Source organism: Arachis ipaensis, chromosome B02 (genome assembly GCF_000816755.2).
Source record: "Arachis ipaensis cultivar K30076 chromosome B02, Araip1.1, whole genome shotgun sequence".
Taxonomy (NCBI): Eukaryota; Viridiplantae; Streptophyta; class Magnoliopsida; order Fabales; family Fabaceae; genus Arachis; species Arachis ipaensis.
The window spans coordinates 106,521,757-106,537,377 of NC_029786.2; the positions used below are offsets into that span (position 1 = coordinate 106,521,757).

Below are 15,621 nucleotides of genomic sequence, written 5' to 3' on the forward strand. Positions count from 1 at the left end.
ATAACTAAAGTTTTAATTATCAAATTTACATAAAAATAACTGTAGGTAAATATTTACCTAACCAAAAAAGGCAGAAACAATATATATGTAACAATTTTTAAAAATATTTTACAAGCAATTTTTTTATTTAGTATTATATATATGTGAAGTGAAAAGAGAGAAATGATAATACGTTTTATCTTTTAATATATTAAAGAAAGTGATATAAAAAAAAGAAAAACCACTTCAAGTCTTTCCATAACCACCTATAAAATACATGTAGTACATTTGTGTTATTTATAGTTAAAAATCTGTGTGTATCTCACTATTAATAGCCAATTATGAGAAACGAAATTGATATATGAACAACTTTTAAACTACGCGGATTTTTAAAGATTTTTAAAATATTGATCTCGATAATTTTTTTTGTTCAACTTTGTGAATCGATGTTCTAACTAGAATTTAGTTGAGTTGAATCAGTCTTACTACGATCCATCCAAGACCATGTTTTAAAAGAATAAATATCGAACTATCTATTTTAACTGAACATGTAAATCCATATTTAACCAAATGGTGGTCACAGGTAAAACTCAAACTCACGTTGCAGATTGATGGTGCTTCACCATGCATATGACCAGATAAATAATCACCAAAAATGGACACAGCCTTTATGAATTGGACGGCATGGGCATAAGAATTGACTATATATGATTCACTTGATGCCAAGTCATGCATGCACTCCCAAAAGTCATGCCAACCACAACACACCCACACCCAATGGGTTCACAAATGAGTGATGACTGATAAGTCAGTCATTTTTGTTAAATTACGTTGACTTTCTAGTTCTACATAGCTCAAGTCGCCAAAATAGACAAATAGTGACTCTAACTAAGTACATTTGTCTAATTGTCTAAGGTAAGAAGTAACAACCTCCTTATCACCTTATCTAACCATTGTGAGTAGCTCAAGATTCAATCCACGCATTAACAATCAACATTCTGGTACCATATTATTGGACACATTATATAACTAAAGACCCAAGCAAAAATACTCAACATCAGAGACAACTTCAATCATGTGAAAATACAAGCAGATAGGTGATCAGTGATATCCATCCTACATCACCTTTCAATTAAAGTTTACTTTTATGTTTCACAAAAAATGTTCAACAATATGCTTTAGCATCCCTACAAAAAATTCACAGGTTGGTTTTTCTGAATACAGTTACATAAACCTGCCATAATAAAATAGAGGTTGCAACACATCTCCATCCAAAATGATTTGAGTACTACTGTTATAACCTAATAATAAAATTGCTCTTTGGTTCATAGCTAACCTTACTACTGTTCCAGCTCAAATTTTATTTTCCTGTATAATTCATAATGCCATGAAATGAAAGGTAACAACAAAACTCAAGGGAAAATAATAAACAGCAAGATGAAAGTGAAACAGAAATGGAAGGAAATGGGCCACCTATAATATGACTCAGTAACTTTTCTCTGTGCTATACCAGTATATCTTTCTCACATACCCCTGCCAATATAAATAACATATATCAATACAAAATTACAAAATTGAGGATACAAATAAATTACAATTAAATAAAACATGACAAAGAACTACACAAACCTCCATAAGACGGCTTGTTACTAACTTGCAAGGTATTATCATTCAAATTTCCATTTATCCAAAATTATTAGGAAACTGACAAACAATGCTGAATAATCCAGATATTGAAAAGATGATAACACTAATTCAAAACCATATAAGAAAAAGTAGACCTTTGATGCATGTAGCCGGCCCCCTACTTAGTAGGATAAGGCTTTGTTGTTATTGTATAAGAAAAAGTACTCAACTCTTCCGAATATTAATGACCCAAAAAATGAGAGGATCCATTTCCAAATGCCTTAACCACTCTTGTATGGGAATCAGTAAAGCGAAATGCTCCCCCTTCAGAATTGTGACAAATTCTATGTCGCCATGTCATTTTACAAGACAGCTATGCCAAAAAGTTTGAAAGTATATTCCAACCATGAGGCATCTTATTCATACTACCAGTGTACCGCCACTTACAATCCTAGAATCAACTAGCAAGTGCAGCAACAAATCCAAGAATAATATCATGAGGGCCAAAACATGAGGCACAATTTTCTTTTCCCCACTCAAGTGCATGGGGGAAATTGGACCAATGACATGAACATCACATTATTTCAATCCCATTTCTGTGTAAATAATCCCTAAAATACTAAAATATCACAGGCAAAAGAATTGTGAGGTAAAGAGAAAAATACCAAACCTAATTGGAATTTTAATGTAAATAACTAATAGCACAGGAAATATATTTTGAAAGTGAAAGTTGTCTTATTCAATCAAAATACTACAAATTCTCAGCCATAATGCTTTGATCTAATTTATAGGTGTGAAAAGTTTGATCCTCTAATTACCTGATTTTCTTGATCATAATGGCCTTAAGTTTTCTAGCAAGATCCTCAGATTTAAGCCTCCGCTCTAAGTTCTTTTTGGCTAAAACCCGCTTCTCAGAGTTCTTGATATGAAATCTCTGTTCACGCTTTATCATCCGTTCAATGCCACTTGCTGTCATCTTACGCTGCAACAAAGTAAGTGCCTGTTCCACATTCCCATTTATTACCCTGACCCGTATGCCTCTGGACTGCTGAAGTTGCTGCAATTGGTGATGCCCGTTATTCAGCGGTTCGAGGGTGTGGCTTGTCCATCTGAGAAAGCTAGATGCATGCCTTGCAATGGTGTTCATGTTTACTGCTACTCTTTGCCTATTTTTTTTATATCAAAACCTGGTTAGAGGAATCAGAACATAATATCAATTTTTAAAACTATAAACCAACCTAGTTTTTTAAAGAAAAATAACAGAAAACTGAAAAGAGAGAGAAAGTTAGATAGATAAATGTAGAGAGAGATATTTTAATGAATCTGGTTTATGATTGATAACTGCTCAATGAGCTGTTTCTCAGCTTATACAGATATTAAATGTATTTTCAGAAAAATCACTTTGAAGTTTTAACACCTAACTTTGTTAGTGTGTATAATAAGGACAATTGCATAATCTATCTATAACTCTATGTCGCTACACAATTTTTCCTCAAAATATTAATATTCAATCTGGTATATGTGTAACCAAATTCATTATCATATTCAGCAAATTCCAATTCGTGCATAAAAAATAGTAACGCAAAAATTCCTCTCCTATTTCCCATTCCTCCCCCAAAAATAAATAAAAATCAAATTAAATCGTGCTCCATGAGCATTTCTGAACAGTACAAACAAGTTACAATCATCGTGAAATTTGAACAATGATACATAAACCAACACAACACTATGATTTAATTTTATACAGTGAACCCAACGATTAAAGCGGAAAAAGCTATATGATTCAGAAATAAGCATTAACCGTGTGTAATTAGAAGCGATGATGCTAAGCTAGAGAAGGAGTGGAAGACGAGAAAAGACGATACTAACCTGTAGAGGTTGTTGCTGCTTCAGACTTCACGGCGAAGACGACAAACCCGCCGGCGACGGTCGGAAAGGGGACGACGGTGGTGTTTGGCTTCGGTGAGCTGGAAGTGGCAACAGTGCTTCGTCGGAGACTGATAGGGTTAGATAGAAAGAGGAAACGAGTGGGCCCAAAATCTGGCCCAATAAAAATTAAAACAGCTGGGAATTTAAGTATGCTTAGTTGGGCTCCTATTGGGCTTCGAATTTCGTTGTCCTAATGTATTTCATGACCTAATAAAAACACTCATGCCAATCAACTAAGGTTGATCGAGTGGTATCGTCCGCTTAAACAAGTGTCGTTTGAATCACGTCTTGTGCAAGCTAGCTTATTTGTCTATTTAAACAAAGGTGAGTATCCTTTTAACAACTAACACTTATTACCAAAAGCTAGCTTGGTAGTTGATACTTGCCCAAACTAAAAAGAAGATAGCTAAGTCAGATCATTAAAATATTTTCTTAAAAACATAGAAAGTGGAAACCCAAAAATAAAAGAAAAAGAAAACCCTAAATTATAAGAGTGTGCATGGGTATGCCACTTCAAAAGCTTAAATGAACTTCAAGTTTTCAGTTTAGTCGTGTGAAAGTGTGAACTTAAAAGGGTTCGAAGTTAATGCATCACAGCAAATTGCAACAAGAAGTCAACAACCGCAATAACCATTGATTGGAACTGTACTATTGCGTTGAAGTTGAACACGTTGCAAGTGCAAAAGCCCAAGTGTCCACAAAACCAAAAAACCGCTTACTTTTTTCTACACTCTCTTCCTGGTTCCTACTATAAATGCCTCACTGGATTCTCCGCGCCCATAACTTGTCCACTTACAATCAGTGCTTCACTTCCCTGCACCCGCACACACCCAATCTTCCTCTCCGGATCTCCGCTTCTGTTATGTCTTACCGTCCTAACTACCAAGGCGGTGGCCGTCGGGGCGGCGGTGCTTCCTCTTCCGGCCGCCGTGGAGGTGGCCGTGGCGGCGGCGGTGGCAGAGGAGGAGGAGGAGGACGCGGCGAGCAGAGGTGGTGGGACCCTGTCTGGCGAGCTGAGCGCCTCAGACAGCAACAACCTCAGGTTTCCAAAACAAAATAATAATAGTAATAATAATTTGAAGAAATGTTTTTCATTTTACGCACAGGAACTATAAATTTGAAGTTTGTTAATGTTCATACTTTCATTTGCTCATTCATTTTGTGTGTTTAATGATGATAACGTTCATTTAAGTTCAATATTGCTTTAGTATAGATAGTAGAGAGATATTTAAATTAGTTTTATTATTAGCGTTGTGATTGTTGTATAGTAGGGTTTAAATGGTTTGATATGGATATGACTGATAAGATGATATAATGGGCGTAGTCTTATACATGTAGTCGATGCAATCTAGCTGGGAAAAGCTCTTTTTTTTTTTGTGTATGATGTGTTTGATAATAATCACTGCAAGTTGAATAGTTAGTGATTATTGGTTTGGATAGGAACTTAGGATATAGATACTTTACATATTTATTGATAATATTGATTTGATTTTTAATTTTGGTGGGGTGCAGAAGGAGGTGCTTGATGAGAATGAGTGGTGGGACAAGATAGAGAAGATGAAGAGAGGAGGGGAGCAGGAAATGGTCATCAAGCGTTACTTTAGTATTGCAGACCAGCAAACCGTAGCTGATATGGCATATCAGCATGGGCTGTACTTGTAAGTTCATTTCATACTCAATTTGGTTCATTGTTTAACCAGAACGAAAAAAATGCGACAACATCAATTGTAGATTTTCACTTGTTATTAAATGTTGGTTATTTGAAGTAAGGGCCAAACAACTAAGTTCTGTGAAATAATTTTCTCAATTATTGACAAGAATTGACTTTAGGATTTAGTATAACATGTGATATATGCTTAGTATATACTGACCTCTACTTATGAATATGTAAAGCTTAGGTAACCTGCTTTTTGAGTATTTCTAACATCTTAAATTAATCACCTGATTTTGTACTTGGGCAAAGAAAGCCATGCTTATAATAAAGGGAAGACTCTAGTTGTAAGCAAAGTTCCTTTGCCTGATTACCGTGCAGATCTTGACGAGCGTCATGGATCAACACAGAAGGAGGTAGAGTATATCTACCCTTTTTCAATGTCTGATTTCTGTTTTTGGAAGGATTTAGAAATGTACTTAACTTTGTTAAGTGTTCTGCAGATTAGAATGTCCACAGACATTGAACGAAGAGTAGGAAATCTTTTGAATAACTCACAATCAGTGGGGGAAGCGTCTGCTAGTTTTCCTTCTGTATCCACTGACTTGGGACAGAAACAATCATTAACTGCTACGAAATCTGTCTCTTCACAACAGAGTGATTCTTCAAAGGATAAACTTGATGTTGCTCTAAAGGAAAGGCAGGAACATATCCAGGTACATAAGCATTTGGTAATATTTACCACCAACCATTACTTGATTTCTTTGTGGGATATTTTAAATTTACATCAGAATTGTATATTGTTTATTTTTAGGCAAGTGATGGTTTGAAGGAAATGAAGGCGTTTAGGGAGAGGCTTCCTGCATTTAAAATGAAGTCAGAGTTTCTGAAAGCAGTTCAGGAGAATCAGGTGGGCGGATATTCTATCTACCATGACAAAATATCCTTTTTACCGTACCTTGGTCTATAATACGTCAGTAAGATGTAGTATCTATTGAGCTTTGTGAAAATAGGATAAGGAGGAAAAAGAATGTTGATGTCTTAAGTGGAATGATTGTTAATATAATGCGTGGACTACTTGGATTTCTTTCAATGCTTTGCTTTTGATTGTTCAATAGCTATCCCATCTGCAGTCATTCTAAGATCGCAGTTGCAGTTTTGTATCTAGAACAGAGTCTAATTTGGCTAGTGTTAGTGTAGGTATTGGTAGTTTCAGGGGAGACAGGTTGTGGCAAAACAACACAGCTTCCACAATTCATTCTGGAAGAGGAAATAGGATCTTTGCGGGGGGCTGATTGCAACATAATTTGTACTCAACCTCGGCGTATCTCTGCAATTTCGGTTTCAGCTCGAATATCTGCTGAAAGAGGGGAGAATCTTGGCGAAACAGTTGGATACCAAATTCGTCTTGAAACAAAACGTTCTGCTGAAACACGCCTTCTTTTCTGCACCACTGGTGTATTACTTCGGCAATTGGTAATATTTAATTTCTCTCAAACTGAAGGGTTCCTCTTTCTAAGATTTTAGTTTGATACTTTGATAGAGAATTAAGGAAATAGAAAGAATCTCAAAGTTATATATGGGCTGTTTGAAGATTATTTCCAGTTGCCATGACATTGAATTCTTTTTTCCTGTTTTGCTGTTAAATAGGTCCAAGATCCACAATTAAGTGGTGTCAGCCATTTGCTGGTTGATGAAATTCATGAAAGAGGCATGAATGAAGACTTTTTAATTATAATTTTACGCGATCTTCTTCCTCGGCGTCCAGATTTGCGTCTCATTCTTATGAGTGCCACTATTAATGCTGACTTGTTCTCCAAATACTTTGGAAATGCACCAACAATACACATACCGGTATTATGTTATGTTTACATTTCATATTATTGAGTTCTTGTCTTGGATGTAAATGTAAATAAAGTACTTTCTTATATTGTTCTAAAAAATGAAAAATAAAAAGTATTTCCACAAATGTTAGGGGTTTACTTATCCTGTGGAGGAGCACTTCCTAGAAGATGTGTTGGAGAAAACTCGATATAGCATTAAGGCAGAATTTGACAATTTTGAGGGGAACTCTAGGAGGAGAAGGAAACAACAGGATTCTAAGAAGGATCCGTTGACTGAAATGTTTGAGGCATGTATACTTGACCTATCTGACTGTGTGCTCATAACTTCAATGATATGACAGATTACTTTGATGTACACTCTCTAAAATATGTTTGAGACTCATGATCATGATATGTGTGTGTGTGTGTGTGTTTGTTGTGGTGGGGTAATGGCATTTGTTCTGGATTGTTTTAGACAAAAGGTCCCTCTTGTGCACAGTTAAATATAATTCTATTAATTTCCTCTTCTGTCTGTGTAATTTGTCTCCTTCTCTCTCCTAATTAATCTTTTCTCCCAAAAGAAATAATGTAGATATCTTAAGAGTTTAGTGTTCTAAAGTTAATAGCTCATTAATAATTTTCATGTTCTCTTGCTATTAGTGATAAGAATTATATTTTATTACTTCTTTCTGATAATAATTGGCTCATTCCTTGCCCTTTTACTATGTAGATATAATATAATGCGTATACATATCTTTGTTCTTACAGGATATTGATGTAGATACTCATTACAAAAATTATAGCGTAGGTGTTAGAAAATCTCTTGATGCTTGGTCAGGTTCACAGATTGATTTGGGTCTGGTATGTATTGCTCATTTCTTACTCCGCTCATGAATCTGTTTTTTATTAGTTAAATGTGCCAGCTGAAGGACATATCTCTTTTCATCTTTTTATTAATTTAAGGCTGCGTTTGTTTCTGAGAACATGACAAGACGAGACACTGAGAACAAAACATAAAGGACAGCGACACAGAATTTAGAGTTCTTATATTCTGTTTGATGATAAAATAGAACAAATTATGGAAATATAATTTATTCTCATTTTTTCATTCAAAAAATTTGAGAAAAAAATATAATAATAATAATAAATATGATTATGAAAAATTAACAAGAATAATGAAAGAAAAAATAAAAAATAAGTTGTGTCTTTTGTTAGTGTCTCTGTGTCCTTCCTGTAAGGATGGACACAAAATACACTAATTCAGTGTTTCTGGACACAATGTTTCTGTCCATGTCTCATCTATTAAACACAATTTTGTGTCTCGGTGTTCTGTCCTTGTAAACAAACGCAGCCTAAGAAACTTAGTAGAAATTTGTCTAGTCAAGATGCTTCTGAAGTTATGTTTTACAGTGAGAGCATTGTTTACTGGGATTAATCAGGGACTAAAATTTATAGATAATTAACAGATATTAACTGCAGTTGACTGACATTCTCATTTGTGCACTCCTTGCTGTCAATGGATTGTGCATTCTATGTTCTCTATTGCACCAGTTGCTTTGTTTATTACAATCTCCTTTCTCATGTAGTTATTTACTTTTACTGTAATGTACTAAGCTCATTAGTTCCGTTGCCACAAATTCTACTCATGATTCTTTAATTTTCATGCCACCTCAAACTCTAGTTAAAGAGTGCCTATTCATTTTAACTTCTATGTTTCAGGTAGAGGCAACAATTGAATATATCTGTCGGAAAGAAGGTGACGGAGCAATTCTTGTATTTCTTACTGGCTGGGATGAGATCTCTAAGCTACTTGACAAACTTAAAGTTAATAACTTGCTTGGTGATCCTAACAAGTGTTTGATCCTTCCTCTGCATGGCTCAATGCCTACTGTCAACCAACGTGAAATATTTGACCGTCCTCCCCCTAACAAGAGGTAAGCTCATCTCTTTTGCTAATTTCGTCATAGGCAAGTATCTGTTCTGGATATATTTTTAGACAAGTTTTCAACAAAGGACGACACTAGTGTGCAGCATTAATATGAACAAATGAGAGAATGAAGAAACTGAAACTCAACTAGAATGTTATGTTAGGCTTGGGGAAATTGGTGAATTGCAACTTGTTAGTCAAGTTTAATTGCTTTCCTTTCAGAAAATTTCCTGCATAGGTTTTCAAATTCCTAATCCCTTGAACCTACATAAATCTTAACACTGCTAGTTTATCTGACCATGATGATAGGCCACTGTTTTGTTCTAATATACATCATTTGTTCAGCAAAAAGTGGATTGTTATTTTTTATTAACTCTCAGGTTTTGTAATTTTGATGATTGTTATTTTTCCATTGCAGAAAAATTGTCCTAGCAACAAATATCGCCGAGAGTAGCATCACCATAGATGATGTTGTGTATGTCATAGACTGTGGTAAAGCAAAGGAGACCAGCTATGATGCTTTAAATAAGCTAGCCTGTCTGTTACCATCGTGGATTTCAAAGGCTTCAGCTCATCAGGTATTGAAGTTGTAGATCATCATCTTTATCCCCTTGCAGATGATGTTTAATGCGCCAAATGAAACCTCTGATTTTTTCAAAAACCGGAGCTTGCCATTATTGCTGAATCCTTTATTTGCTAAATTTTTGTTTGACTTTATTGCCCCCTTCCTGCACTTTATTTAATTCCTCTTACTTTCTAAGTCAAAGTCAAAGAAAGAGTGCTAATGGGTTGATCATTTCAGAGACGTGGCCGTGCAGGTAGAGTGCAACCTGGAGTTTGTTATAGATTGTATCCAAAACTGATCCACGATGCAATGCCACAGTATCAGTTAGCTGAAATCCTTCGAACACCATTGCAAGAGTTGTGCCTGCATATCAAAAGTTTGCAGCTTGGAGCTGTGGCGTCATTTTTAGAAAAGGCACTTCAGCCACCAGATCCTCTCGCTGTTCAGAATGCTATTGAGCTTCTAAAAACGATTGGGGTTTTGGATGACAAGGAAGAGCTTACCCCACTGGGTATATTATGCTTGAATATAATTATCTGCTTAATCTATTCCAATTATTATCTGATTGAGTTAATAGCATCTTATAATTAAAAGCTTTTACGAACGCATCATCTGAGCCAATTTAATCTTACAGGTCGGCATCTTAGCACCATACCTTTGGACCCAAATATTGGAAAGATGCTTCTCATGGGCTCTATCTTTCAATGCCTTAACCCTGCCTTAACAATTGCTGCAGCTCTTGCATATCGCAACCCATTTGTCTTGCCTATTAACAGAAAAGAGGAAGCTGATGATGCAAAACGATCGTTTGCTGGTGATTCTTGCAGGTTAGAAATAGTTACTGAGAAATGTTCCCTTCCGATATTGTTCAAGCGAATTTACTGCATTGATCATGGTTGTGCTTACACTAATTCTTTTCTTGTTTTTGTGGAATTTCGGTTCAGTGATCACATAGCTCTTCTAAAGGCATTTGAAGGATGGAAGGAGGCAAAACGTAGTGGGAATGAGAAGCAGTTTTGTTGGGACAATTTTCTATCCTCAGTAACCTTGCGGTTGATTGATGATATGAGATTACAGTTTCTCAATTTATTATCTGACATCGGATTTGTTGACAAGTCCAGGGGTCCTAATGTAAGCTCTTGGTCCTAACTTACATTTGTTTTTTATTAAACAACTACTACCCATTTTCCCCCCAAATTTTGCTTTCCTCTGTTCCGAATACACTTTAATTAGAAGTTTTCCATCAACTAATTTGTCAGTTAAGTTCTGATATGGTAGTAATCAAACATTAATACATGATGCATGTGCATGCAGGCCTACAACCAGTACAGTCATGATTTGGAGATGGTTTGTGCAATCCTTTGTGCCGGGCTCTACCCTAATGTTGTTCAGTGCAAAAGAAGAGGAAAACGGACGGCGTTCTATACAAAAGAAGTTGGGAAGGTTGACATCCATCCAGCTTCTGTCAATGCCGGGGTTCATCTCTTCCCTTTGCCTTACATGGTATACAGTGAAAAGGTGAAAACCACCAGTATCTATGTTAGAGACTCTACCAACATTTCAGATTATGCCCTGCTTTTGTTTGGTGGTAATCTTGTCCCTGGCAAAAATGGCGAGGGCATTGAGATGCTTGGAGGTTACCTTCATTTCTCTGCCTCAAAGAGTGTCATTGACTTGATAAGGGTAATGTCCCTCAATCTTGTTCCAGCATATGTCTGATGGTTTAGAAAAATTAAGACTATACACATTTATTTTTTGGTGACCATTCACAAGTAGTTATCTTCTTGTGAAGACGATAAGTAAACCATTAGGTGGTTTGAATGTTTAACTAAACTACCATTTGACCGTTCTCAATTATCATTTTCGCATAAAGACAATTTCGTGCGAGTGACCATCTCATTTTATCAATGAAGTTTAGAAAACACAACTTGTTACGATTAATTCGCTACGGGATTTGCAGAAATTACGTGGAGAGCTTGACAAGCTTCTGAACAGAAAAATTGAAGAACCAGGATTGGACATTACTGCAGAAGGAAAGGGAGTGGTTGCTGCTGCTGTTGAGTTGCTTCACAGTCAAACCATTCGCTGATTTCTTTTTTCATTCATAAGGGTTTGTTCTTCTGCTGAGTCCTGCCATTCATTAGTAATAGTATGATATAGATTTCTTATGATTTTGCTAGCAGCTTTTTTTAATCACTTATATGGAATGTACATGTGTTATATCTGTTTTGTCTTGTTTAGGATGGAAATACTAATGTTAGACAACAAAAGTAGAAAAGGGACCGATTTTAACATTGTATTCTTACCAACATAGGAGGAAAAAAAGGGTTAGCAGTAGCATTATTTGTCTGGTGCGTGCGAGGGAGAATGCCATGTGGGTCAGTGTTTTCATGTTTCGTCGGAGTTTAATGAACAAGAGTAAATTATATTATTGTTCAATTAAATTTATTCATTCAGATAACATTTTAAGTACATGATTTGGTAATTAGTTATTTTTATTGATACAGGAATAGTAATCAGATGATTTTGAAGGATACTATTGAATACTTATCACTAATATCCTTACTTTTTATATAAATATTTAAAAGGTAAAAACGATTTTTTATGTTTTAATATAGGGGTGTTTATAAGTCAGGTGAAACCGGATTTGATGTGATCCAGATCCGTCCCGAAATATATACTGAGTCTATTTGTTAGACTCGAATCTGGCCCTAGATTCGATGAAACCTATACACTTTTGGACTAAGATTATACCGGGTAAAAAACCGGGTGAAAACCGAGTCGTTAACATTACATTATATTGATACCTTTTTGTAAACTAACATGTGAAAATATTCAAATTTTCAAGATTTCAACTATTATTTAACATGGTAAAATTCACTTAGAAAAATAGGAAAAATATAAGTAGACAATAAAAATACTAAATAGTGTGATCGGATGTTCAATTTACTAGGTGTGCGGATGGTTATCTTAATATTAAGATTTAGAAGGGTAATTTTGGGGTGTAATGTGTTTTTATTTTATTGGGTCAATTTTAGAATTTATTTTTTACATTGTTCTCAAAAACCATTGTTTACCTAGCAAAGTCAAGAAAAATATAACAAGAACCAATCCTTCTCTAAAATTAAAGCATAAGCATAATTAATATTAATATTGTCTAATAACACCAAATATTTAAATCAATACAAATAACACAATATTGTGCCATTAGTCTAAAGTTTTATGCATTTTAAATATAAAACATTAACTTAGGCTGCGTTTGTTTCTAAGAACAGTACAGGACAAGACACTGAGAACATGACATGACAAGACACTGATGGACAGAGACACAAAATTTTGTGTTCTTGTATTCTGTTTGGTGATAAACTAGAACAAATTATAAAAATTCAATTTATTCTCATTTTTTTTCATTCAAAAAAATTGAGATGAAAAATATAACAATAAAAAATATAATTATGAAAAATTAACAAGAATAATGAAAGAAAAAATAAAAAATAAGTTGTGTCCCTTATTAGTGTCTCTGTGTCCTTCTTGTTAAGATGGACACAAAATACACTAATTCTCTGAACACATTGTCTCTGTCCATGTCTCGTCTGTCAAACACGATTTTGTGTCTCAGTGTTCCTGTCTCTGTAAACAAACGCCGCCTTATAGTCTTATAATGACTAATAACACAAAATATTAAAGTTTAAGATACTTAAATTTCACATAAGAATAGTCATCATCCATCACTAATAACACAAAATATTAATCGTGTATGATGACCGGGCCACCGGGTCGAGTTAGGATGACTCGAGCTATAACCCAACCCGAAATAATGATCGGTCTATTTTTGAGATTCTTACCCAGCCTTAGACCTGATAAAATCACATCAAATTAATCCCTAAAATGTTCGGAGTCGGACCGGATCTTCAGGTTGAGTCAGGCCATGTACATCCCTATTTTAACACATGAAATTATTTCAATTCTAACTAAATTTTATTTTAAAAAAATTAAGTAATTTTAGTCTAGTCATAATCTTAATGCATGACCTTTACAAATCAATTCAATTTCTATTTTAAAATTAAATCCATATTTTAATTTTAAAATTCAAATCAAATTTTAAATTAATTGAATATAATGTTTGTTTGGGCGTCATTATCTTGAGGCTTTTTTACTTAAATAAATTAAACAAGTTCTAAAATTACTCAAATCCCCTAAATCAATTTTTGATACTTAAATACCCTAATCCTAATATTATATAAATCGTGCAGAGAAATGTGGTTTATATAATATGTTAACCATTATACCCTGGAACGATTTATGCATGAATGACTTCTGAGCAATAACACATAAATCGTCCTAAGGTTGCTAGCTTTATTAATTGTATGTAAATCGTTCCAGGTTAGGAGGATTTACGTGGTTTCAGGCAAAAACACAAGACCCTGCCACGATTTATGTGTAAGCTATAACCCCAGCACCCTACCACGATTTATTTGTCAGCTATAATTCCCAACATCCTGCCATGATTTATGTTCGAATATCACACCCTAAGACCCAACCATGAGTTACCCACAACTCTTAACGTTACACACAAAAACATACAAAAACCTCCATTTTCACCCTATCTAAGCATTTCGTGATAAGTTTGGAGAGAAAGAGAGCCCGCAGAGCCCGCAACGATGCGAAAGAGGTATTGAGTGACCGCATCTGGCATACAGCAGTGGGAGAATGGGTACTAAGAATATCAAATTAAATAAAAACAATACTAAAAGAGAATACTAAAAAATTATAATTAAAATTTTGACACATAATTTTGTTTAATAATTTAAATTTTATATATTTTTTACTTAAATTTATATTACTCAAAAATACATGAATTTATATTAAGCAAAATTATATTTTTTTTCAACATTTTTTGCTCTTAATTTAAAAAAAAATAAATTATATGTTAAAATTTAGTATTTTTTATTTAATTTGATCTTTCAATTGAAATAAATAATTTATATTATAAACAAATGACAATAGTAAGTAAAGTACATACTAATTTAAGAATACACAGTGAAAATATACAAAGTGCATCGCTGCGGGCTCTCTTTCTCTCCAACCTTATTACTGAATGCTTAGATAGGGTGAAAATGGAGGTTTTTGTATGTTTTTGTGTGTAACGTTAAGAGTTGTGGGTAACTCATGGTTAAGTCTTAGGTGTGATATTCAAACATAAATCATGGCAGGATGTTGGGGATTATAGCTGACAAATAAATCGTGGTAGGGTGCTGGAGTTATAACTTACACATAAATCGTGGCAGGGTCTTGTGTTTTTGCTTGAAACCACGTAAATCCTCCTAATCTGGAACGATTTACATACAATTAATAAAGCTGACAACCTTAGGACGATTTATGTGTTATTGGTCAAAAATCATTCATGCATAAATCGTTCCAGGGTGTAATGGTTAACATATTATATAAATCATATTCCCCTAGCACGATTTATATAATATTAGGATTAGGGTATTTACGTATCAAAAATTGATTTAGAGGATTTGAGTAATTTTAGAACTTGTTTAATTTATTTAGGTAAAAAAGCCTTATCTTGATAAAAAAAGATCTTTTTTTAATAAAAAATATTTTTTTATTTTTTAACGTGTTTTACAAATTTCTAATAGTAAAAGTAAAAGTACTATAAAAAAACATCTTTTTTAAAAGACTGTAATTTATATTTTTTTTAAAAGATTTTTTTAAAAAAAGATTTTTTTTCTTAAAAAAGATATTTTTTATATAATAAATAAACAAAAAAGTACTTTTATATTGTTATACCCAATCATAATTGATAAATAAAAAATTTTTTTATATGAGATATCTAAATATAAAATCACTTTTATTTTTTCATAAAATCTTTAAAAAAAAAATATCTCAAAACAAATCTTTTTCTTAGATAGTCACCAAAAAAAAAATCTTTTTCTTAGAATCTCCCAAACAAGTCCATAATCCTTATTTTAAATATGACCTTCAATCACTACAAGCCCTTCCTCCCACACTCGCGCAGCATCCTAGCACTGCTCCCCCACAACTCCTCACCCTCTCTCGAGCCACCGCACTCAGTTCCGGCTTTCTCGTGCGTCTGCAGCCGCCGCACGTATCC

At 34.2% G+C, this 15,621-nt stretch overlaps 2 protein-coding genes across 9 annotated transcripts; one reads left to right on the top strand and one right to left on the bottom strand.

Moving 5' to 3' along the window:
* On the bottom strand, positions 1,057 to 3,670 carry LOC107626332. Of its 2 annotated transcripts, none has more exons than XM_016329194.2 (3): positions 3,475 to 3,670; positions 2,424 to 2,771; positions 1,057 to 1,512 (listed from the first exon to the last, which is right to left on the bottom strand). In XM_016329194.2, exons 2-3 carry the CDS (start codon positions 2,750 to 2,752, stop codon positions 1,503 to 1,505), a joined length of 339 nt encoding a protein of 112 aa, XP_016184680.1. In that variant the 5' UTR covers positions 2,753 to 2,771; positions 3,475 to 3,670; the 3' UTR covers positions 1,057 to 1,502. The 2 variants fall into 2 exon arrangements, with proteins under 2 accessions (XP_016184680.1, XP_016184679.1); XM_016329193.2 differs by having other exon boundaries at positions 2,424 to 2,792.
* On the top strand, positions 4,072 to 11,972 carry LOC107626333 (DExH-box ATP-dependent RNA helicase DExH1). Of its 7 annotated transcripts, none has more exons than XM_016329195.2 (16): positions 4,074 to 4,576; positions 5,047 to 5,192; positions 5,502 to 5,601; positions 5,689 to 5,901; positions 6,000 to 6,095; positions 6,386 to 6,661; positions 6,836 to 7,039; positions 7,161 to 7,316; positions 7,777 to 7,869; positions 8,728 to 8,942; positions 9,354 to 9,513; positions 9,738 to 10,011; positions 10,135 to 10,327; positions 10,445 to 10,631; positions 10,815 to 11,183; positions 11,461 to 11,972. In XM_016329195.2, exons 1-16 carry the CDS (start codon positions 4,289 to 4,291, stop codon positions 11,587 to 11,589), a joined length of 3,099 nt encoding a protein of 1,032 aa, XP_016184681.1. In that variant the 5' UTR covers positions 4,074 to 4,288; the 3' UTR covers positions 11,590 to 11,972. The 7 variants fall into 7 exon arrangements, with proteins under 7 accessions (XP_020972316.1, XP_016184681.1, XP_020972318.1 ...); XM_021116659.1 differs by having other exon boundaries at positions 4,359 to 4,576; positions 5,679 to 5,901; XM_021116657.1 differs by lacking the exon at positions 7,777 to 7,869 and having other exon boundaries at positions 4,072 to 4,576.